The sequence below is a fragment of the Pristis pectinata genome, chromosome 18 (genome assembly GCF_009764475.1).
Source record: "Pristis pectinata isolate sPriPec2 chromosome 18, sPriPec2.1.pri, whole genome shotgun sequence".
NCBI lineage: Eukaryota > Metazoa > Chordata > Chondrichthyes > Rhinopristiformes > Pristidae > Pristis > Pristis pectinata.
The window spans coordinates 14,503,640-14,528,235 of NC_067422.1; the positions used below are offsets into that span (position 1 = coordinate 14,503,640).

The 24,596-nt window shown below is 41.6% G+C and overlaps 1 protein-coding gene across 1 annotated transcript in view; it reads right to left on the minus strand.

Moving 5' to 3' along the window:
- Positions 1 to 24,596, minus strand: part of LOC127579814 (E3 ubiquitin-protein ligase rnf213-alpha-like) — a 126,613-nt gene that overhangs the window by 57,728 nt on the left and 44,289 nt on the right. The window contains exons 25-36 of the mRNA XM_052032764.1: positions 24,374 to 24,548; positions 21,819 to 21,986; positions 19,929 to 20,087; positions 17,927 to 18,504; positions 15,963 to 16,122; positions 15,592 to 15,809; positions 15,203 to 15,349; positions 14,394 to 14,552; positions 11,299 to 12,724; positions 10,795 to 10,970; positions 8,296 to 8,451; positions 1,680 to 5,210 (exon numbers count right to left, since the gene is read on the minus strand). Coding sequence (XP_051888724.1) covers positions 1,680 to 5,210; positions 8,296 to 8,451; positions 10,795 to 10,970; positions 11,299 to 12,724; positions 14,394 to 14,552; positions 15,203 to 15,349; positions 15,592 to 15,809; positions 15,963 to 16,122; positions 17,927 to 18,504; positions 19,929 to 20,087; positions 21,819 to 21,986; positions 24,374 to 24,548 — 7,053 coding nt within the window. The remainder of the gene's footprint in view (positions 1 to 1,679; positions 5,211 to 8,295; positions 8,452 to 10,794; positions 10,971 to 11,298; positions 12,725 to 14,393; positions 14,553 to 15,202; positions 15,350 to 15,591; positions 15,810 to 15,962; positions 16,123 to 17,926; positions 18,505 to 19,928; positions 20,088 to 21,818; positions 21,987 to 24,373; positions 24,549 to 24,596) is intronic.

The following is a 24,596-nucleotide window of genomic DNA, read 5'->3' on the forward strand; positions in this document are numbered from 1 at the left end:
ACAGGGTTGGGCTCTCATGCTCACAGAATGGTCTATACCATTAGTTGAAGGAACTCTTTGGCACTTATTGCTTACAATTTTGTCTTGGCAGTCCCTCAGATTCAAGGAAGATTTGCTCCCACTCTAGTCCTGTGGGTTCTGATAAGGGATCCACAGAAATTGCCACAGGTGGGACAGACACACAATGTCAAGTCAAGGTTATCGTCATGTGTATAAGTAGGTGAAGTACAATGAAAAACTTGCTTGCAGCAGCATTACAGGCATGTAGGTACAGACAACACACAGAATATAAATTTTTCCATAACTTGTACATAAAATTAAACCATACAGTGAAAAAAAAACTGTGCAAAAGCAAGACCTTAGTGCAAAGAAAAATCAAAGACACAATTGAAGGCAACTCCATGGTAGTGCAAGAAGTGGTTTGTAGTGTTCTATTGCTGGAGGTAGGGTTAGGGCTGTGCAGGCCGGTTCAACAACCTGATGGCTGCAGGAACGTAACTGTTCCTGAACCTGGTGGTGTGGGACTTCAGGGTTCTGTACCTCCTGCCTGACATTGTACAATTTATAGTCTAAAATAACACTTACGAGAAAAATAGAGCTGTTAAGTTCAGCATAAAGAAACAGGATATTGTATAAACATTAGTTTTTATTTCTTTTCTGCACAGTTTTCAGCGAAGGCATTAGCAGCTTCGTGCAAATGCTTTATTATTTCAAAGCACTTGCTAAAGACAATGGGAATTTACAGATAGGTACTACTAATAGACTGGAAATCAAGCCCATGCGGCTTCAATTTTCCTAACAGTCACATCTTACATTTCTTGCTAAGAGTTTTAAAGTTTATTGAGATTATCAGCTTGGTAAGAGCCCAATAAGGCTGTAGAAATGCAAGGTATAAATCGGATCTATTGCCTAGATTATTGTAGATTTTTAGTGGAAGTAGATAAAACTTTTGAAAGATAGTGAAGTGAGGTCCATGGACAACTGCCCAGAAGAGCAGATGACGCCTTGGACAGATCAGCCATGATCATATTGAATGCCGGAAAAGGCTTGAGGAGCTGAGTGCTCCTATTTTATTACGTTCTCACATTCTTGTTTGTCAAAATAGACTAAGTTAGAGAATATGTCAAATAGACTATATTTGATTATAGGGACATAGATCGAGTGGACAGTCAGCGACTTTTTCCCAGGGGGAAAATGGCTAATATGAGGGGGCATAATTTTAAGGTGATTGGAGGAAGATATAAGGGGGATGTCAGTGGTAAGTTTTTTTTTTTTTACACAGAGAGTGGTGGGTGTGTGGAACGCACTGCCGGCAGAGGTCATGGGGGCAGATACATTAGGGACATTTAAGAGAGACTCTTAGATAGACACATGAATGATAAAGAAATGGAGGGCTATGTGGGAGGGAAGGGTTAGATAGCTACTAGAGAAGGATAAAATGTCGGCACAACATCGTGGGCTGAAGGGCCTGTACTGTGCTGTAGTGTTCTATGACTTGTTCTGTCCATCCTTTGGACACAGTCATATTTCACATGAAAACATAAGCAAAATATAAAGTTTACAAAATCAGCACCAGAAGTTAATTAAGGCCCCAGAATTGGATTTCAGTTATAGCAAGTAAACCCCAAACTCAAGTCCATAACGAAATACTTATAAAATATAGACTTCAACATTATTACCTCAACAAAACTATGCCGTTGTGCCTCCATGTCACTGAGATGTTGGTGAATGTAATCACTTAATGATCTATGGTGTTGCTGACCAAAATATTCTTTCCACTGTTCCTTGACTTCATGGTCCCCAAGCTTTGAGTGCTTCAGTCGAACCACAGCATCTGGGGTCACACAGTTGAGAAGAAGATATTTTGCTGATTTTAATATGGTTCGCTGATCCTCAAAAGTACCTTCATTTGATAGGTGTGCAGTGTCGAGAACTTGCAGTAGGACACTTGCGCACGCATCACCATGGAACCCAATGATCACCTCTGAAGGGTTTAATTTGCCACTCATTCCATCACAACCCTGATTCATTGACACGAACTCCTCAACCCACACCTCCAACTGTTTGGCAATACCTCTCTGCTGAAGGTTAAGTACAGTACTCATGTCTAGGCTGTGTTTTTCAAGTCTATTGATCAAAGGAATGGGGAACTGCTTGTAGACAACATCTTTGTCTTCGATAACGATCAGTCGAAACTTTCTATCCACTCTGCACTTGACACGATGTGTTCCTAAACCCAGGTCAACATATTGGTATTCTCCAAGGTTTACATAGTACTGGTTTAAAGCATCATATAGGCTTTCATACAAGTTCTTCAAATTTAGAAGTATAATAGTTCTTCCAATCTCCATGCAGATCTTCACACGATTTACATTTTGACAAATCTGGGTATATTCTTGATCTTTTGGGAAGCTGGACCCAAATATAATCTCAGGCTTGTCATCCAAGTCTTGAAAAACATGCCTCAGAACAATCTGAAGGGCAATGTAATTCTTGGTAAGGAGCAATAGATAGCGACACTCTCCATCTATGGAATCTGCTGTGATGTTTTTTTTCACCATCTCCAGTGGGCTTGTCTGAGGAACAGGGTCTAAATCAGGGAGAAAATACTCAAGTGGACTGAACTCTTCTTTACCACTGAAATTCCGTAAAATAGCATCGGCCAGTTGCTCCTCTGTTGGTTCACACTTTGTTTCCTTAACTGTGATGAACACCATTTTTACGAGGCTATAGTAGTCACGAAGTCCAAAAAACTGGCTGCATTGATTTTGACATATTTTTAAATATGCTTTGGCAAAGCCAGGGAAGAGATGTTGCACCTTGTGAAGCAAAACACTGTTCGATGAACATATTCCTTTGGCCGTCTCAATGAGCTCTTCCTGACATGGATCCAATCGGGACACAAAAATCCCACGGTTCATCTTGGCAGGATCCAAGGCCCAGTTGGAGATTCCAATGAAGCCTACTTTTTTGTGAGGGAGTGGATTGTCATCGTCGACGCAACCGTCTTCCAACAGTGGGTGGAGAGTCTTTAATGGCATCTTTGGAGAGTCTTCGGCCAAGCCAATTTCATCTAAGACCACTACAGACACATATTCTTTCAGATTTCGGCCCTGCTGAAAGCGTGCACATTGTTTGAAAGTGTTGATGATCCCTTCAGGGGTTGAATGAGGGCTACACTGAAATGACACCATGTGGACTTGCTTCAGCTTTTTAAACAGGTCAGAGTGAGCAGACTGTCCCTGCATTGCATCCAGTACAACGGTCTTTGCCAAGGACTTTGAACTGCCAGGCTTCCCAACAAGGAAAAGTGGGATCCTCAGCTCAGTGCAAATGACCATTAAGAAAACGTTCTCTTTTAAGGCCTCATTTTTAGCGATTCTTTCTCTTGTTTTTATATTTTCCAGGAAAAGATTTTGACAACGGACAATTTCAGTTTGTATTGCATCCGACGTATTATAAGGTTCTGGGAAAAAATTTTCTAAGACCTTTAAATATGTTTCCTTGTTCACCAGTGAAGGATAGTAACAGACACTCACAGCCATTATCAGGGCCTGCAAGATGTTGGTATTTGGATTCGGATAGGGAAATAGAAGTTCTCTGCGCTCATAAAACCACATCAAAACCTTCATGCATCGCTCCACGTCACGCAAACTGACAAAGCTGCACTCATCTTGCTTACGTCTCATGTAACGTTGTGAGATGGCAAGGACCTTTATTATGTCCTCAGTGTGAAGAAACGGAAGACTGTGGATTTGAATATATCTTTTCACAATCTGATTAGTGTAAGCCAATTCAGCTTCTTGGCTCAGCTGTCCAAAGTCCCAAACCAATGGAATCATGCTTGGCGGAAGAGGCTGCACTCTGTACACCAGTTGCCTCAAAGGCACTTTTCCCAGTCTGTCTTCTGTCTCCTCTGCTTTGACTCGATATCCCAACCCAGCCATTTCCAGGCGTTTGATCATGTCCGCAGAATGTTTTCTGTAGGGGTTACAGGCCGCAATTATTTTTAAACCCGAATCGCGTTTCATTGGTTTCCCTTGAACAGTTTTATCACAGAGGACTTCTTTGATGGCGTGAATAGCTTCTGTGGTATTGGCTTCATCAAAGAACAACACCGTCTCCAAACCATATTTCTGCTTGTTCTTAATGGCAAGCTCCTCTGCTTCTGCCACTTTTACATAGATTGTCTCTGCTGTTGTTCCTCCATGCACCTTGACTAGTTTCATGTTTTCAGTTTCACACTTGCCTTTCTGTAGGTCACAAAGAAACTTAATCAGTCTCGTTTTCCCACAGCCTGTCTCTCCCATGATGATGACAGGAATTTCACACCTAAAACGCATGTGGATGGCAAGCATCTTCATCATGTTGTCTGCTGTTAGTTCATAGGTCTCATCTGGATCTATTTGCTCCGAAACACCAAGTACCAGGCAGAGTTTGCGGATCTTCTCATTTCTGGGAAGATTATCAAAATCTTCGTTAAATCTTATTCTCTGCAATTTGAGCCCTCCTTCAAGCTGTGAAGACATGACATTTCCTTTCAGGACCTCGCCAGTATGTGGATCCACAGCATCATAACCATTTACTTTGTTTTTTTTCAGGTGGAAGCCGTGGAAAGTCATGGAAAAATGATCTGCATTGAAAAATATGTATGGATGAGGGTGGCTTTCCCATCTTTTCCGGATTGTATATGGTAACAGATCTTCATCGGTTTGGGAGGTCGAAAGTGCAAGGCTTTCATCTGAAATGTTCATAGAAGGTGTTGCAAAATCCCGTGCCATGAGAATCATGAACTCCACAATGAATTGCTTAAAACCCACCAGAGTGTCTCCAACAAAACTGGGGTTGCAAAACATAGACTGCTCACAGTTTTTTAACTGGATGTTCAGAAACCAAGAAAAGTTTCTCAATTCTGCCCAGGAGGGATCATGTAGCCCACAGTATTGGAGAAATAAGGTTAGACATTCAGCTGGATGTCCTTCAACACTCCCCATTCTGTAGGTGAAGTTATCAATGTTTATATTCACACTGAACCGGTAGAGATATTGAAAGGGTCTCTGAATGGCTTCACTGACAAACTCCTGTTGATCCATTAATGGGTCCAAAACATTACGTAATTCCCCTCTGCGCCTTTTCAGTTCAAGCTGACGGACTTCTTTTGGTGATCTGCAGTGAATGGTTGGTAGAACGCTTAGGAGTCCCATGTTTACCTTCATAAAAACAACATCGGAAGGGAGAAGAAATACAATAAGTTGGAAGTTTCTCCTACTCAAGGTTGTTATTATACTTCACGAAGAGAGAAGCATTAGCATTCATCTACGCAACAAAATCAACAGAACAGGCAGCCAAAGAAAGGTGGGGGTGGGAGGGGGGTGTTATATTTCAATTACATGGGATGGACAGGGTACCTTTCTTAGAACTTCAGAAAGACAAAGAATGACCTGGATCTCCTGTTGACTGGCAAGCTGCCCAAGCTCACTGGTCACTTGCTCCCGATGCCCACTCTTACCTTTTGTGGGCCCCTGGGGTCAGCCTTTCACTGGCAAGAGTTAGAAGAGTGCAGAGTTCTTCTGATTCAAACTGACAAACCCCGGCCACAGAATGCTTTGACAGCCAGTTAAGTCATGCTGTCAAAGCCTTTATACTGATACCGCCCCAGAGCACTAATTCATCTTGTGCTCTTGGTCCTCCAGTCCAAACACTGACACGTACAGAGACACACAAGAGACTGCAGATGTTGGAGCAACAAACAAGATGCTGGAGGAACTCAGCTGGTCAGGCAGCATCTGTGGAGGGGGAAATGGAGAGTCGACATTTCAGGTCAAGACCTTCATCTCAACTGGAAACATCAACCGTCTGCTTCCTTCCACAGATGCTGCCTGGGCCGCTGAGTTCCTCCGGCAGCTTGTTTTTCACCAATGGTACTGTAGTGCTGGCAACCTGGCACAAAACCCTGCGCCCACCACTGGCATTCTTGCAGCAATGAATTGTCCCACGGCTCAGTGTGGAGAGGGAGACTGAGAGTGCTGGCGTTGGGTGAACCCAGTTGAGTGCAATGGTAGCTTATCACTGACGTGATCTCAAGGCTGCACCCTAGCTGGCATGGTGGGTGCGACCATTGATGGGGACAAGCAATGGCTGCTCCATGTGTTAACAGACCATCCTGATCCTCTGATCTCTTTCATCACCTCCAGTTGGATGTGATGGGACATGCTGTCTACCCTCTCCTTGGCTGGCTCAAGCGCCAGCAATCACCATTGAGTTTGTTCCTAGAGGCAAGTCTCCAGGGTGGGGAGAGCTGTGTGCCAAACAAGATGAGGGGAGACAGCAGCTTCTATTACATTCAATGGGTGGTGATGAGAGAGACCACTGGATCTGGCAATGGCCCGCGTTCACCATACCAGCTGGGGTACACCCCTGAACCCCACAAGACAGCACTGAACGGCTGTATTGCTTGCCCCAGCCCACCCAACACCAGACCTCACAGGCAACCCCTCCAAACCGAGCTGTGGGGCGATTCACTGCTGGATTCATGCCAGGTTCCCTGCACCACAGTATGCAGCAGCAGGATGAGCAGGGGTTCGTACCAGGTTCCCAACAGAGCAGCACTGTCAGTAAAACATCTCGCTATGTATAATGCTATAATGACTAATTTTAGCCCCGATTCCATTAGTGCTCCCTGAAATAAACATACAGAAACTATTAAAAATACTATTAAATTGAACATACATAAAAAAATTAAAGCACCTGAAAACAAAATGACAAATGAATACATACAAATCAGTCAATTAAATCAAAACAAAAGGTTACCTTATACTTTCATTAAAATCAACATGATTTTAATGAGAAAGTATAAGGTACCTTTCACAGGGGTATTTGAGGAGGCAGAGTCAATTCTAGTGAACTTGCCAGACTTGCACCAGATTCAGCAGGCAGAGTTCCGACTGCAGAAATTTGTGCTCCCCTGCTCGACTCCACGAGGAGTCCAAAGGAAGATTGCAGTTGTCCTGCAAGAGGCCATCAACTGTGTGCAAGTTCAGAACTTACACCTTCTCTCAGAAATCCAGAACTTCTGCACAGATGAAAGTTGGCAGCCCCAAGAGGAACAATCATGCTTTAAGCAGTAGATTTGGATGAATATAATTCTACAACATAGAAGATCTTACTAAACAGTACATTTATTTTCCTGTACTAAACAGTCATCAACACAACTGATAACTTGTACCCTGTTTTTAATCTATAGTCATATTTCAGATAAAATACCATTATTTGGTCTAATCATCTTGTGGAGACATTCTTTTCTGACAATAATACATTCTTTAATTGGTTCATGTGAACAAGTATCTCATAACTCATAAAATGTCTGGTTTATTGACAGAACTCTCACCAGAAGCAACCGGATGAGTTTGCACAGAATATTCACAGCATGGAAGAAAGCCCTTCAGCCCAATAAATCCCTATTGGGTGCATGCAACAGCAATTCAGCCAGTCCCACTCCCTCACCTTCCCCTGACAACTTCTTTCCCATCAGTTACTTACCTAGCTCCCTTTTGAACACTAGAAGTGAATCTGTTTCCTCTAATACCCCTGTCCCAGTGTATCCCTAATCACTTGATTTAAAACCTATTTTTCATGTCACTTTTGCCAATCATCATCATTCTGTGCAAATTCAACTAGTTATTTCTAGCTGGAGTTTTGTCATTTATTGCTTTGGCTCCTCTACCAAAGAGGGAAGTTTATCTACTCTGTCCGAGTCCTTCATGATTTCAACTACCTGCGTCAAATCTCCTCATAGCCTTCTCTATTCCATTAAGAACCACCTCATCTTCTCCAGTCTACCCACCTAACTGAAGTCTCTCATCCCTGGCATCATTGTGGCCCATCTCTTCTTCATCCTCTCTAAAGCCTTTACACCTTCTTAAAGTGCAGTAAACATCTGCTTCACTCTAAATAATGTTTTAAAAATGGTGCTTTCAATTATCACTATTGACTGTTTAACACACCTGTACTGTATGCATGATTGTACCATTTTTATGAAGCACTATCCGATTTCTGTTACATGTTGCTTGTATGGAAAGTATACACTTATACTACATTAATGAATGAACCATATTTTTCAAGCATAACTCATTTCTGTTACATATAACCTGCATGAAAAGTGTGTAAATTGAGTATATCAAATGTCCTCTCTGAACTTCATCTGTCAAAATATCCTTTGCTTCAAAAACTTATCACACTCAGGATCTAACTGTTAACCATAAAACATTGCTTTCAAAGTACACTAGCCTGAACAACCTGCTGAGTTTGTGTTTTGTTGAGGAATCCATTGGCATTCAGATGTTCCACAATGTACAGATGAGCCATGCTGCGCTTCCATATCCTTCCCTGACTGTTCTTCAGGAGTCCCAATACCAGAATCTTGAAAAGGAATTCTTCCAGTCCTTTCCTTACCTTACAAAAGCAGAAGAATCAGAAAGATTAACAAAAACTGTCCAATAACTTGCACTTAATTTCGGATAAGATCAACTTCTATTTCAAGGATAGGGCTGATTATCTTCTAAGAATTAAAAGAGAACAGGTACTTACACACTTATTCCTGCATCTAAACATCAAGTACACGGAGCCTTTTCTCTCCATCATAATATAGGGGGAAATCACTCAAAGAACATGCTAAATAAAGAATAGGAGCAGCAGTAGGCCATTTGTTTTTTTGAGCCTGTCCCGATATTGATCGAGATCATGGCTGATGAATGCCATTTTTCTGCATTATCCCCACTTCCCTGGATTCCTTTAATGTCCAGAAATCCATCAATCAATTTTGAGTGAACTTTAATGACCGAGCTTCCACAGCCCTCCAGGATAGAGAATTATGAAGATTTACCACCATCTGAGGGAAGAAAATTTCCTCATCTCAGTTCTAGAGGGCCTAACCCTTATTCTGAGGTTATGACTCTTGGTTCTATATTCCTCACCAAGGGGAAACACTCTACATGCATCGAGCCTGTTGAGCCCTCTAAAAAAAATTTTGTTTCAGTCTCCTCTCATCCAAAAGAATTCAGGTCTAGTCTACTCAATTTCTCATATGGCAAACCCACTATCCCAGTTAGAAACCTGGTGAATCTTCACTGCATCCTGCATTTCCTCGATGGCAAGCTTATCCTTTTTAAGGCACAGGGACCAAAATTGTACACACTACTCCAGGTGCTGTCTCACCAGGTCCCCAGATAATTGCAGTGGAAATTGGTGGATAATTGTAGATCTTGAAATTTTAGCCTTGGATATTTGGTTCTGCAATAGTCTGGACAAAGGAAACTAGTTTAACAAAAATAAGAGTCTTTCTGATTGTCTGGCAGTCAACATGCACAGACTGTCTCTGATGATAATGAAATGTCCCAAGGTGCTTAACACAAGCATCCTCAAACAAGCAGAAATTTGACACTAAGCCACAGAAAGCTAGAGGTAATGGGCAAGGATTGTCGAGGGGGCGATGGGGAGAAAAGGGGAAGTAGTAAGTGGTGTGATTGAAACAAGACTAGCCAATTCAGAGACTACCGATTGATGAGAGATTAATATTAGAATTACACTTATACATTGATAATAATGGGCCAAGCAGGGTCTCTTGCGAAGTTTTTACCATGCAGACTGAATTAAAAGTGAGAAGTTAGAAAATAGAGGGCAATGTTGTGGAAGGAAATATCATCTTCTGGAAATTGCATTACATTTTTAGGGAAGAAAATTAACTGTTGAAAATAGCTCCAATTTCCTTCAGAAACATGGCACTAATTTTAACTGCTGGGATTTGGCAGAGACCAAGCTGGGGGATATCCAATGACGATATCCAACAAGTGAAAACCCATTCATCACCTCCTGATATTCAATGACATTACTATCACTGAATCCCCCACTGTCAATATCCAGGGGGTTACCGCTGATCAGAAACTGGAGTAGCCATATATGCAATGTGGCTACAAGAGCAGTTCAGAGGCCAGGAATCCTGGGGTGAGTAACTCACCTCCTAACTCCCCAATGACTTGTCCACCATCTACCAGGCTCAAAGTCAGGAGTGTGATGCAATACTCACCACTTGCCTAGATGAGTGCAGCTTCAACAACACTTAAGAAGCTCAACACCATAGTGGACAGAGCAGCACACTTGATGGTCAACCCATCCACAAGCATTCACTCCACCAACTCAGTTTGCCCCATCTGCAGGATGCACTGCAGCAACTCACCAAGACTCCCAGACCTTCCAAACCCATGACCTCTACCAACTAAAAGGACAAGGGCAGCAAAAGCATGGGAAGACTGCCACATGAAAGTTGCCCTTAAGCCACACACCATCCTGATGTGAAAATACATTGCAGTTCCTTCATTATCATTGGGTCAAAATCCTGGAACTCCACAACAGCATTGTGAGTATATTCGTACCTCAAGGACCCAAGCGGTTCAGGGCAGCAGCTCACCATCACTTCCTCAATGGCAACCAGGGATGGGCAATTAAATGCTGGCTCAGCCTTCAAAGCCCACGTCCCTTGAATGAATATTAAAAAAACAGTAACTTAAAATAAGTACACTCTCTGAACCTGCTTCTTTCCTGCCATGTCCTGAAGTTAAGGTGCTCTTTTGAGCAGAGCCTCCACGGGAACCGTGTGGTGTTCCACATATTTAGTTGACTCCAGCCCTCAAAGTTTAAATTTTGGGGGGGGGGGGGGGGCGCGGAGAGAAGAGGATTGTTTCTCCATGCTTCCCGACCTCCATGGTAATACCAGGCTTATGAAATTTGATGATTCCTTACAGGTGCTGCATCGATGTGGAATATCATTGGCTGCTGAAGGTTGCAAGTGCATGTGGAATCCTGCAGCTTCTGAACTATCTGGTTCTCATTAATCACAGGCTCAATTAACCGGATTCTCTTCAAAGTGGCATCCAGCAACAGCTTTTCATGCAATCGATCAACATAAAGAGATTTTCCTACACGAGAAAGAAATATCAGAATTATTATAAAGCTTCCATTTAGTTCTGGCACAGCTGTAATTCTGTTTGAAAGTTCACTGCCTATTATTAACCCCATGTCAAGTTAACCCATGCATCAGGTTTAAGGAAAACTGGATTTTATTATATTAAATAAGCACAGTGGAAAACAAGAGAAAATGCATTTCTACTGTTCTTGTTTGCTAATGGCTAAGTTTTCAATGTCTACTGCCCAAATTTTAGTCTATTACCTCCCCTTCTTTCTGCCTCCTGTACCCACCCAACAAATGTTACGGATGCTCCCAAATGCCAGATCATAATGACCTACCCACTCCAGGTCTTTTTGATGAAATAATTCTGACAGAAAGATCATCGTGGAATACGTGAGCTGCAGAGTCCTGCCTCGAAGGGACAGTGAAATGGCTTCGTAGGTACTGCTGAATGGCCTCTGTTTTAATATTCAGCCCGATAGGAACTTTGTAATGGCGAAGATAGGATGGGATGTAACAATGCTGGCGTTTAGCATCACAGATTACAACGAACTGATATTCAGGATTACAGTGATGCATCAATTCCTCAAACAGTTCTCCAAATCTGACACTTGTTTCATAATTCAGACAATCAGCATGCATTAACGTGTAGACTTTCTGTTCCAGACATCCTCTGCTCAAAGCCCTCCGCAAAAACAGTTCGACTTCCTCACAAGTTGTTTCCTCGGAGCACAGAAGCACTTCATCATAGGTTGGCAGTGGCTGTTCTTGATTTTGCATGTAGATGCATAAAGCAGCTGTAAAGATCTCAGGCTGAGGGCAGACTATGAGATTCGGTCTTCCATGATGCAGTGAAGGGGGAAGCTGCCTTCTTACAGCCTTCACATTCATACTGGAGAGCCGGCTAAGCAGTTCTCCAAAAGCAATTACATCTAAATGGTCAGTTAAGAAAGCAGTCATGTTTTCCATAAACTTGTTCCAGAGGAGAGTAATTGCTATAGGCAGGTTCGCGTTTTCTATTTGGTCAGATGTCTTTGATATACCAGCATCATGCATTTCCTCACATACCACCTCAGCAGCTTCGATAGGTTCTGAATGATCCGTCTCTGAGTATTGCAATTCAGCAGGTTCGTCATGCCGGAAAACCACTGAACTGTTGTCAAGTTCCTCTTGATCGCTCCGAATAAATGACTGAATGCAAGCTCTCAGTGGACTCTGTCCTTGTGGACTTGCATTAGCCAGAGTGGAGCCTTTGAAGTTCACATCAAACTCCTCACACTCATCGATTTCCTGCAGGGCGTCAATTCCCTCCTCAACTTCAGGATTCTCATTCGATAGATCTGTTTGAGGCATCGCACTTCTGATTTCCTTGGCAGTGCAGTGAGGTTTAACGAAGGACAACATTGCAATCACCTGCTCAGATAATGACTTCCCAGTGGCAAAGCTTCCCAGTTCGGAGCACAGATACACAATCTGTTCTGCTGTGTAGTAATTCAGATGGTAAAATGTTGCACGTCTCTTCTCCATAAACTCGGACCAATCCTGAAGACACATCTCCAGTGTTCTGCATAATATCTGGAGCTGTTCAGAGACATCTCCACTTATTCTCAGGCATTCAATGTTTTTGGCATTAAAGTTCATTGTCAGACAAGCATCACTCTCTTTACTGCAGTACACGTGTGCCTTCCAGTTTCTGTAGAGCATGTTTCCAGATGAGTACAATTCCATAAATGCTTTTCCGAGCCTTTGTACGTTGTTAAAATTCTATCAAAATTAAAAATAATGTCTTATAAAACACAAGATAAAGATATCTTTATTAGTCACATGTACATCGAAACACAGTGAAATGCATCTTTTGCGTAGAGTGTTCCGGGGGGCAGCCCACAAGTGTCGCCACGCTTCCGGCGCCAACATAGCACGTCCACAACTCCTAATCCATATGTCTTTGGAATGTGGGAGGAAACCAGAGCACCCAGAGGAAACCCACGCAGACATGGGGAGAACGTACAAACTCCTTACAGACAGCAGCCGAAATTGAACCCGGGTTGCTGGCACTGTAATAGCGTCACGCTAACTGCTGCACTACCGTGCCTGCCCGAGCTGAGCTTACAGAAAGGAATGTTTGATTTATTCATTATAATACCATGTACAATTATGCATGTAATAGCTATTTAAATGTTGCAGATATTTTCAGGGAGAACGGTGTTACAACATGAAGCAAAATAGAAAAGATTCATTAGTAATGTGACATAAAGTCACGTTAAAGTGAAGAGCCCCAGTGTGTCATAACGTGATGGTACAGTCACGTTTGACTTCTTCAACAGTGCTCAGCATAGTGGTGTGCTCTGGGTACAGTTGCCTGGTGGCATTCCATTGAGACCCACTGTACTCTAATTGAGGAGGATTGCTTACTTATTATGTCACAAAAAGAGGCCATTCGGTCCACTGGGTACATTCCAACTTCCATAAGAACAATTCCATTAGTCCCATTCACTCCTACTTATTTCAATGTGGCCCTGAAAATTATTCTCTCTCACGTGGCCATTAACCCTTCTTTGATTCCTTTGCCACTTATCAACACGAAAGGAAGAATTTCCAGTTGTCAATTTACCTACCAGCACATCTGTGGAATGCAGGAGGAAAACAGGAGCACCCACACGAAACCCAACTCTGTCGGGCAGAATACGAAAACAACTCACAGACAACACCGGAGATCAGGATCGAAACCCTGGTCCTTATATCTGTGAGGCAATAAGTGCTAACTGCTACGCTATGTACTGCCCTCTGAAGTATTACCAATGTAGTTACAGAGAATCCCAACCACACTCTCCTATCTCCCAAAAGAACGTGAATGGAGGGATTTTCTTTTTCATACCCCTTTTATGCTTCCTTAGAAATATCAAATGCTTGTAAACTATTATTAATTATTTTGGTCTTGGGTCCACCAGCCAAACTTTATATATTAAAATAATTGAATACTGATAATAGTGAAGGTGAAAAAGCCTCAATTATGCCAGTGAGTGTAAAGTTGCTGAATTTATACATTGGAAGTTTGTCTGATCACTGACACATTCTGTAGAGCTGGTTTTCCTGGTCCTGCATCTCGGTATTTATGAAAATCTAGGTGCAGTCAACACAAGTAAAGAGAAAAATCAAATTAATTCCCTTATTAGGATATCAGAGTCTGACTTTCCTGCATTCAGTATGTCTAATTGATCCAGAATCCCCAGGAGAAGAATGGGGGCCACTTAAAACTGGTGGAAGTAAATCGCATTGAGATTGCTTTCCTCGTATGGTACAATATGCATGGCTGATTACTTGAATTGTTAAGCAAAACTAAGTTGCCTTTGTCTCAATTAAATATCTCAAGATTTGAACTGAAGGATCAAGCTGAGCAATTTTACAAGGTGTTTTACCCAGTAGTTGTTTTTACCTCCATGAATCTGGCAACTTCCTCTTTGCCACTTGCCCCTTTTCCTGACATCAGCATTAATTTGTTTTGCAACTCCACCAGTTCTTCCAGCACATACTGCTTCCACTCTTTCATGCTCTCGTCGTAAAGACTCAGCCGAAGCACATCTCCTGGTGAAAGCTGAACAAGATGATAAATGAATTTTTTTTTACATCAAACAAGATGACTTTAATTCAAGGCTAAGGGTTGCATACAATCCACTGCAAGTAAATTAGCAGTAAACCACCTCCTGGTTCTGTATGAAGAGTTGTGAAACCTTACAAAATATGATATTCATCTCCAAGAGACAACTGACACAAGAAATGAAGGACATTCACACATGTCCAAAGGTTGGGGGGTGGTGGGGGTGGGTCAAGTCGGTCAAGTTTAGATTTAAAGCACAGATTGGAGTAAAATAAAGAAAGCATTTGCCTCACATTTGGCCTGTAGTATCATCGATCTGGGAACACTCAGTATAGTAAATGGAAGTCCTATTCCCAGCATTGTGCTGGTCTATCTAACCCACTGCATCCAGGATCACGAAGCACAGCCTCATCCAGAACCACTCACTCACTCTCATCCAGAACCACCTAACCTAACCTAATCTAGGACAACCTCATCAGGCATTACCGAGCCCAATCTCACCAAGGACCAACTAATGCAACTTCTTGATAACAACCTGGGCCGACCCAGGATCATCTAACCTTTCAAAAGGGGAAGGCTGAGGGTACCTCAGCCAAGCTTCCCTCTTACACTTTGGTTTAACTAACTGACTGTTCCAACACAGTTACCTTTCCCTTGTGCTGTGGTTCAATGTTGCCCACTGTATAAACTCCTTTGTTATTGATGGCTGCTGCAAGAGACAGGGAGGATGTTTCAACAGATCCATGACATTCCTTCAGTGTCTTTAACCATTCCAAATAACGAGCTGAATCTCTCTGTAGGGACAAAAAAAAAGCAGCTCATGTCTTTATTCATCTCTGGTCTGAAATATTAATCTTGTTTTCCTTTCCACAGTTGCTGTCTGACCTGTTCAGCACTTTCTGATTTTACTTTAGGTTATGTAAACATTTCTGGCATTTTGATGATCTTTTTATTAGTCTTGGGCAATACAAAAGTTGAAGCATCAAACTTTCCGACTTCTCCAAGGGCCAGAGTTAAAACACATTGAGGCCATTACCAGTTTCTCTAGAAGCCGCGGATCACTCTTCAGAGCCTTCTGGATTTTGTCCACAGAAGTCATCAACTCTTCAAAGTTTGTTTGCTGTTGCAGTCCGTAAATGAAGGATGAATAGCCCATGACAGCATCGTGGAAGCAGGCTACACGATCAACTTCCATGTCATTCTCCCCAGCTGATATGGACGCCAAGTCCACAAATACTTTAACTTCCCTTAAATCTGAATGTGAGAGAGAGAGAGAGAAAAAGAGAGAATTGGGAGATGGGAAGCAATAATAAATTAGAAATGGCAAAAACATTTTCAATTCACCCATAGCAAAAGTTGGAATTTTTGAATTAAATCCAAAATTTAAACAATGATATCTTTACTTACTTGTCAAAGCTTCTTTTACCCACTTTATAAAAGGCTGCCTACGAATAAATTCGTCTAAGCACTCTATGCATTTTGCAGTAATTTTCACTAGAAGGTTTTTGGTCTTAATTAGGTCCGTGTCAACATAATTTAATGGTTGTTGTTTGAATGAGGTTTCATCCTGAACAAGAAAGAAACAATTCTTGATACTGGTGGATGGTTAGAAAGTTTCAGGACAAAATGACATTGGCAAATTATACCTTTGATGTGGCTAGTAACGATTCGATCTTGTAAGTAAATCATTAAAACTGAAGAATGGAACCATGTATTTACCGCTGCTAATCTTCTTCATTTTACCATCATTACACATGAATTTTGTTTATTTTCTCATTCTGGGTGAGAAAGGGCGTTCAGCCTATCATTATTCACTCATCCAAGAATCACTCTACAAGTCTTCCTTATGTGGCATTTAAATGCTTCTGACAATATTCTCAAGCTTTCACTTAGACTATGCTCTCTGGACATTATTGCTATTGTTACGAGGGTCTGTCATCATATATGATTCTTCCCCAGCCAATGAATTTTGATCACGACAATGTATTTTTATGATACACCATTTCACATGCAATTTCATCAACCAAGAGGGTAGATGAGGGTGACCGAGAGGGTAGATGAAGGTAGAATAGTGGATGTAGTCTATATGGACTTTAGCAAGGCCTTTGACAAGGTCCCACATGCCAGGCTATTCTAGGAAGTTATATCCAGAGGGAGATGGCGGATTGGATTCACAGTTGGCTCAGCGGTAGGAAGTAGAGGGTGATGGTCAAGGGTTACTTCTCAGACTGGAGGCCTGTGTCTCGTGATGTGCCACAGGGGTCAGTGCTGGGATCTTTGTTGTTTATTATTTATATAAAAGATTTGGATGTGAATGTACAAGGCACGTTAGCAAGTTTGTGAATGATACTAAAATAGGTGGTGCTGTAGCTAGCATAGGAAGTTATGAAAAATTACAGGAGGATCTAGATCAGCTTGGTATGTGGGCTGAGGATTGGCAAATGGTTTTCAATCCAGATAAATGTAAGGTATTGCATTTTGGGAGATCAAACCAGTGTAGGACTTGTACAATGGGGAGGGGCCCTGGGAAGTAGGGCCCTGGGGAGTGTTATGGAACAGAGGGACCTCTGAGTGCAAGTGCATAGTTCGCTGAAAGCAATGTCACAGGTAGATAGGGTGGTGAAGAAGGTGTTTGGCACGCTGATCTTCATCAGTCAGGACACTGAGTATAGGAGTTGGGAAGTTATGTTGCAGTTATGTAAGACATTGGTGAGGCTGTACTTGGAGTATTGTGTACAGTTTTGGTCACCCTGTTATAGGAAAGATGCACTCTAAAAAGAGTGCAGAAAAGATTTACCAGGATGTTGCCTGGACTTGGGGACCTGAGTTACAAGGAGAGGTTGCATAGACTAGGACTTTATTCCCTGGAATGTAGGAGATTGAGGGGTGACATGATAGAGGTATACAAGATCATGAGGGGCACAGACAGGGTGAAAGCACATAGTCTTTTTCCCAGGGAGGGGGTGCTAAAAACATAGGTTTAAGATCAGAGGCGAGAGATTTAGGAGGGATATCAGGGGCAGCTTCTTCATGCAAAGGTTGGTGCGTATTTGGAATGAGCTGCCAGAAACAGTGGTTGAGGTGGGCACATTAACAACATTTAAAAACCATCTAGATAAGTACATGGTTAGGAGAGGTTTAGAGGGCTATGGGCCAAACATGGGCAGATGGGACTAGCTCACTGGGCAACACAGTCAGCATGGACAAGTTGGGCTGAAGGGCCTGTTTGCATGCTGTACAACTCTATGACTCTTTGACCACTATTGAACAAAAACGGTGTATACCATCACCCATCCAAAGCCAAAATTAATATTAATCATTGCATGTACTAAAAACTACACAATCACAATATTATTAACCTATATACTTACTAATTTTGCCAAGTTCTGAATTTTTCTAAAGTCACCCAGCAGCTCCAACTCCTTCACCAAGTTCTGAATCATACGTGCAGCATCAGCAGCTAAGTGAAGCTCATAATACTGTTTGATCTGACCAAACCTCTCCCAAGGAAAGTCTCCTCCTTTCACTACTTTGAACATGATGGATAACTCTTCAGCTATCTCATTATGATTCTCCCTCAAATCATAAAACATCCAGTCAACTTTCTGGAATGCTATGCTACCATCTTCAATACTCTCACATAGATTCACGTAATCAGTCCAGCAGAGATCCCAGATACTGGAACAGAGGTCTTTCAAAGTTTCTTCATCATAGTTGGATGCCCTTGCAGCTTCCATCCAGCAGTTTAAAAGAACAGCGCTCTTTGCTGTTTCCTGCATTCTAAATGCCATTGCTTTAATGTCACTGCTCAAGTTAAAGTATTTAACATCAGGAGAAGGCCGATTCTTAGATTGTTCATCTGTCCACCTTTTGACGCTGACAAGTTCATTCAGTGGCCTGCATTGGACATTGGTCTTGTGACTTTCTTCCAGGGAAGATAGATCAGTGACTACAAAAGCAATCAAGCAGAGATACTTCTTAATATCAAGTATGCAAAGATTTAAAGCGTATTGAAAATATTTAGATCTATTAAAAATCAATGTCACTGAGGTATTAATCAGTTTCAATTCAGACATGAGAACTGTGAAGTTTAGATCAGAAGTTACAATCAAATGGATACATCATAAAGACAGGCACAAGAGACCGCAGATGCTGGAATCTGGAGCAAAAAACAAACTGCTGGAAGAACTCAGCAGGTCAAGCAGCATCTGTGGAGGCAAAGGGATGGTTGATGATTTGGATTGTGACCCTGCATTCGTGTGCAGCCAAAACAAAAAGGTGACACATTACTTAAGACATTTCAACAGAAAAGCTGATTTCATTTATTTAGGATATTTCAATTTTGAACTGGTGGTTTTCAACTTTTCCAGTGTCTGTGGGGTTGGCTGACATTTTGTTTTAAAGCTTGTCAATATCCAGCAGAACTCCTCCTGAATCACTCGATTTGTGCAGATGATCCGGACTGAGGCAGAAAATCTTTCTGAACAAAATCTTGCCCATTAAACTGTGAATTGAAGGAAAATGTCAATCCCTGTTGTTGGATCAGTTACCCTGCAGTCATTAAATTGATATTACAAATATTGTTATTTGGTCATCTGGACTAAATTCATTTAACAGCTTCACTTTTAGCTTATAGACCTAGAGCAATAATCATTGTTTTATTCAGACCATGAGCCACAATTGGAAAAGTAATTCCTTCTCATGAACAGTGTGTCTTTTGAATGGACTATGCAGTCAGGAACTTTACAATGACTGAAGAATGCAACCGTACACACATACAGTACATGTTGTAACCATACACACACATGACAATGAATCAAAGAATGATAGGGCTCAGATGGAGACCATTAGGCCCATTGCATAATATTAGAAAGGAATACCTGAAAGGTCATATCAGAGTGGAAGTATTTGACATCCATATTGATCATTCTTGAGGTGAATTATTAGATCGAGCCTATACATTGGTATTTCCTTTATGAGTTCAAAACAATCTGTTTCTGTCAGAGTTTGTAACAAGTGAGAAGTTTGAAGAGGGCAATGGAGATAACCTTCGTTTTCCTGCTTCTGTTTTCTCATCATGTCCAATGACTCTGACAGCATTAGGTTTAAAAAAATCTTCAGTTTGAAAGAGTTATACAATATTAAATAAATAAATATTTAACATTCCTGTGGGCAGGAATTTAAGCCTGCTGGCTTTTGGAGGAGCATGTGCACACATCCTTGATGTGATGAGGCAAATGTGAGCATAACCTCAAGCCTTTTTGAATAATTAGTGAGAGGACTGTGCCACTGCAGCCCTGCTTATCTCTCTCCTTTAGCAATCAGTTACTTAATGCACCATCTTCAGCAAGGAAAGTTTAATAAATAGTGTACCTGTAATTATCCCACAAATTTTGTTAATCATATTTATGAGAGTCCCAATGGCCTTTTTCTCTTTCTGAAAGGCTTGAAGTTCTTCTTCTCGAGCTGACAACAAACGTTCAACAGGAACCCAAAAGAAATACTTATTCTGATGCACTGGATTTTTTTGTTCTGTGAATCAAGCAGAGACCATCAGTTTATCATTGCTATACAATTCAGACTCCTTCCACAGGAGCCATTGGAACAGGACAAGAAGAAAACAGTAGTCAGCAACTACACTGCTGCATTGACAAACACACACACTGGTTCTGAAGACTGTGATAAATTTTAGGGTGCAGTAACCTCAGAACAGAGTACAGGCTACCATTCACTGAATCAAGATTCCTACTTCCCAACTTTCCGCTGCAATTTGGAAAGAACAAGTTGAAGCTACATCTCTCAGTTTTAATGACACGCGATGAGAAGGATCTCAGCTCCTGCAATCTAGCAACTATTGGATGGAATGCAAGTTATCATCTGGTAGCTCTTCTCTTTCTATTTTGATATTGACCAGTAACAATATTAGTACCAGCCTTTGTGATGTCTACCCGAGTCAGCTAGATAATATGTGGGTATTAGGGGCTTATCCCTCCAATAGGACCCCGAGGCATTTCTAGCGATCTATCAGCCAAGATTACTGCAATGGTGATTCTAACAAGGTAAATAAATTGTGGAGCCTGGATGAAGAAAGCTACTCTGCCACTTTTTCTGCATGTGATCCTACCATCATATTCTGTATACATGAGACAGGCAAATACATAGTTTGAAAGCTGTACAGCGTACTAACTGCTTATAGTGAGGACTAATTTCTTGGATTTGTGTCTTAACATGGTATTAGCTTCTGGCCTTCTTGCTTACTCTCATCTGATTACTCACAATGTTTCCAGAAAAAGAAACTGAGAATCTCTTCACAAGCACTAATTATGATGAACTTTATGGCAGACAAGGCATTGTATGGCTCCCATTGGTTGGAGCCACCAGATTGGCTGTAAGGCATTAATTGAATAGATTTTTTTTTGAGGGAGAAGTGGGGTGGGTCTTTGAGTGCAAATGCAGTAATAACAAAGAGCATTGCTGACCAGCAATTAAGGTCAACAAGGAGATCTGTTGCATGGATACTTTCCTTATCTCCTGAACTCAGTGAGGACAGACACCACCTCCAATGCACCTGTAGAAATGAGTGATTGAAGTAAAGGGTCTGAAACCAGGCACATAATTCATGGTCTACCAAATGATTCCTGGCCTCCTGCATGTATTAAAGCCAAGACCAATGAACAGTAGGTATCCCAAAGCACCAATGTGGCTTCCACAAAATAATTCCACTGGCAGCATAGTAAGCCAATACCATCATCCCCCCTCAGTAGCCTCAGTACTGTTGCTCTGATCATGTTTAGCCGGTCTTAATGGGCCAGGTCATCTGCATGTCTGACACCAGACCTACAATGTAAGCACTTTATACTAAGCTTCATCACAGCAAGCAACTCCCAGAAGAACAGAGCAGCAAACAATTCAAGGATGTCCTCAATGCCTCCTTGTGAAAATGAAACCTCCTTAACAACTGATGGAAATCCTGGCTCAAGATTAGCAGAGAAACATCCAGGAAGGTAATCAGCACTTCAACTCTCTCTGGCAGGAGCGTGTGAAGGCCAAAGCCAATCAAGCCATCTATCCAGTCAAGCTCCACCTGACACTCCTGTGGCAGAGCTAGTGGATCAGACAAAGGACTCATTAGTCAACTCAGGACCCACAGAACTGTGGCATAAACAAGTCATTTTCAACCCCAAAGGACTGCAGCATAATGATAATAAAAAAAGGAAAGTAAGTTAAAGAAAGGAAGAAGAAAAACTTATCTTTCTTACTCACGTGCTTGAAATAAATCAATGAATTCCTTTCTTCTAAGTAAAATCACCTGCAGATCAGCAAACTTCACCGAGCCATTGTACAAGCATTCAGCCAACATGTGAAATCTCTCCTCAGCATCTTTTATGAAACTTCTTACTTTTTCTGAGACATTGACTTTACTGCAGTCACCTGGAGATCACCATATTCATCTGTATTAATGCAGCCACTATAATAAATCTATTTCTCAATATACAGTTTTATACAGCAGGGATTCCTTTGTACCAGCCACCTCTATTGGAACCTTGCACAGGAAACAATTGAACCAGATGGGTTCTTACTCTTACCGGGTAGTTTCTTGGTTACCATTACTAAGAAAGGCAAGTTTCTTTTTAAAACGTCCCAGATTTGTTCAGTTACTTGAATTTAAATTCCAAAGCTGTCACAATGGGATTTGAACTTGTGTTTCTAGGTCAATGATCCAGAACATCAAATGATCAATGTTCATTCAATAATCTAATCCCCAGTCCTCCAATCTCCCACCCGAACAGGTAAAAACAATAACAGTACAGAGTAAAGTGTCACAGCTACAGAGAAAGTGCAGTGCAATAAGGTGCAAGGTCACAACAAGGTAGATCGTGAGGTCATAGTCCACCTCATTTGATAAAGGAACCGTTCAATAGTCTTATCACAGTGGGCTAGAAGCTGTCCTTAAGTCTGGTGGTATGTGCCCTCAGGCTCCTGTATCTTCTACCCGATGGAAGAGGAGAGAAGAGAGAATGTCCTGGGTGGGTGGGGTCTTTGATTATGCTGGCTGCTTCACCAAGACAACGAGAGGTAAAGACAGAGTCCAAGGAGGAAAAGGATAGGACTGGTCCTACGGTTAAGATTCTAAACTGGAGGAAGGCCAATTTTGAGGGCATCAGAAGGGACCTGGCAGCTGTGCATTGGGATAGGTTATTTTCCGGCAAAGAGATGCCTGGTAAGTGGGAGGCCTTCAAAAGTGAAATATTGAGAGTACAGAATCACTATGTTCCTGTTAGAATAAAAGGCAAGGCTAACAGGTTTAGAGAACCTTGGTTATCAAGGGATATTGAAGCCCTGATAAAGAAAAAGAGGTGCATATCAGGTACAGGCAGTTAGGATCAAATGAGGCGCTTGAGGAGTACAAGAAATGCACGAGAACACAAGAGAGAAATCAAGAGGGCTAAAAAAGGACATGAAGTTGCTCTGGCAGACAAGGTGAAAGAGAATCCCAAGGGTTTCTATAGCTATATTAAAAGTTAAAGGATAGCAAGGGACAAAATTGGTCCTCTTGGTCATCTATGTGTGGAGCCAAAAGAGATGGGGGAGGTCTTAAGTGAATTTTTCCCATCTCACGGAATTTGTGTGTAAAAGAAACATAAATAAACACAAATTTTTTTCCCCTTGATGCATGTATAACTGATGTGGCTTCACATTACAGAAAAATAAAAATCGAATTATAGGTGTTTTTCTAGGATAGCAACCCCAGCACCACCACCACCATAATGCAGGGATTGCTTGTAATGGGATAGGAAAGGAACTGAGGATATGGATCTAATGTGGATAAATGGGATTAGGGTAGATAGGCAGCATGTTTGCAAGGATGAGGTGGGATGCCAGAGCCCATTTTCTCTGCTGTACATTGCTATGATTCCAAAAGGTACTCAGTAGTCATGACCTATGTAAATGGTGCAGCATCTTGAGGGTATGTGACATGCTTGCCTTATTAGTCGAGGCATTGAGTTCAAGAGTCAGGCTTCAGCTTTATAAAACTCTGGTTAGGCTGCACCTGGAGTATTGCATTCAGTTCTAGTTGCCCCATTATAGGAAGGATGTGGAGGCTTTGGAGAGGGTGCAGAAGAGTTTTACCAGGATGCTTCCTGGATTAGGGGAGGTTGGACAAACTTGGGTTGTTTTCTCTGGAATGGCAGAGGTTGAGGGAAGATCTAATGGAGGTTTATAAGATCATGAGAGGCATAGATAGAGTAGACAGCCAGTATCTTTTTCCCAGGGTTGAAATATCTAATACCAGAGGACATGCATTTAACGTGAGAGGGGGTAGATTCAAAAGGAGATGTGCAGGGCAAGTTTTTTATGTTTTTACACAGACAGTTGTGGGTGTCTGGAAATGCACTACCTGGGGTGGTAGTGGAGCCAAATATGATAGGAGCATTCAAGGGGCTCTTAGATAGGCACATGACTGCGTGAGAAATGTAAGAATATAGATATTTAGGCAGAAGGGATTAGTTTAGTCGGGCATATGATTTCTAATTTAATTAGATCGGTGCAACACTGTGAGCCGAAGGGCCTGTTACTGTGCTCTACTGTTCTGTGTTCAAAGGCCCATTCTGGCTTCTGTTTCTTCTGTTTATTCAAAAAATCAACTGGAGGCAGAGTGGAAACATTTTTCAGCATGAAGATTGTGAAGACTGGCTCAATTACCAAATTTAAGCAATCTATGAAAATTAAGTCCAGCTAATGCAGTCTTATCACATATAAATAAATCTTGTTTTCATACCAGTTCAATGTTAAATAAATTTCTATTGATCAATTACCTTGCAGAAGACAATAGTGTATGGCACCATCAGAACTTAGCACAACGTTAATATCATCAGTTTTGTGGCCAAGGTTTCTTTTCCAGGATTCTTCAATGAGTTTTGATAAAATCTCAGGAGACTTTTGGTTTTCCCATGCTTTTAACTTTGTAAGCAGTTCAGCTTCCTTTTTATTCTAAGATTTTTCAGAAAATAAGATCCATTTTCATCATACTCATGAACA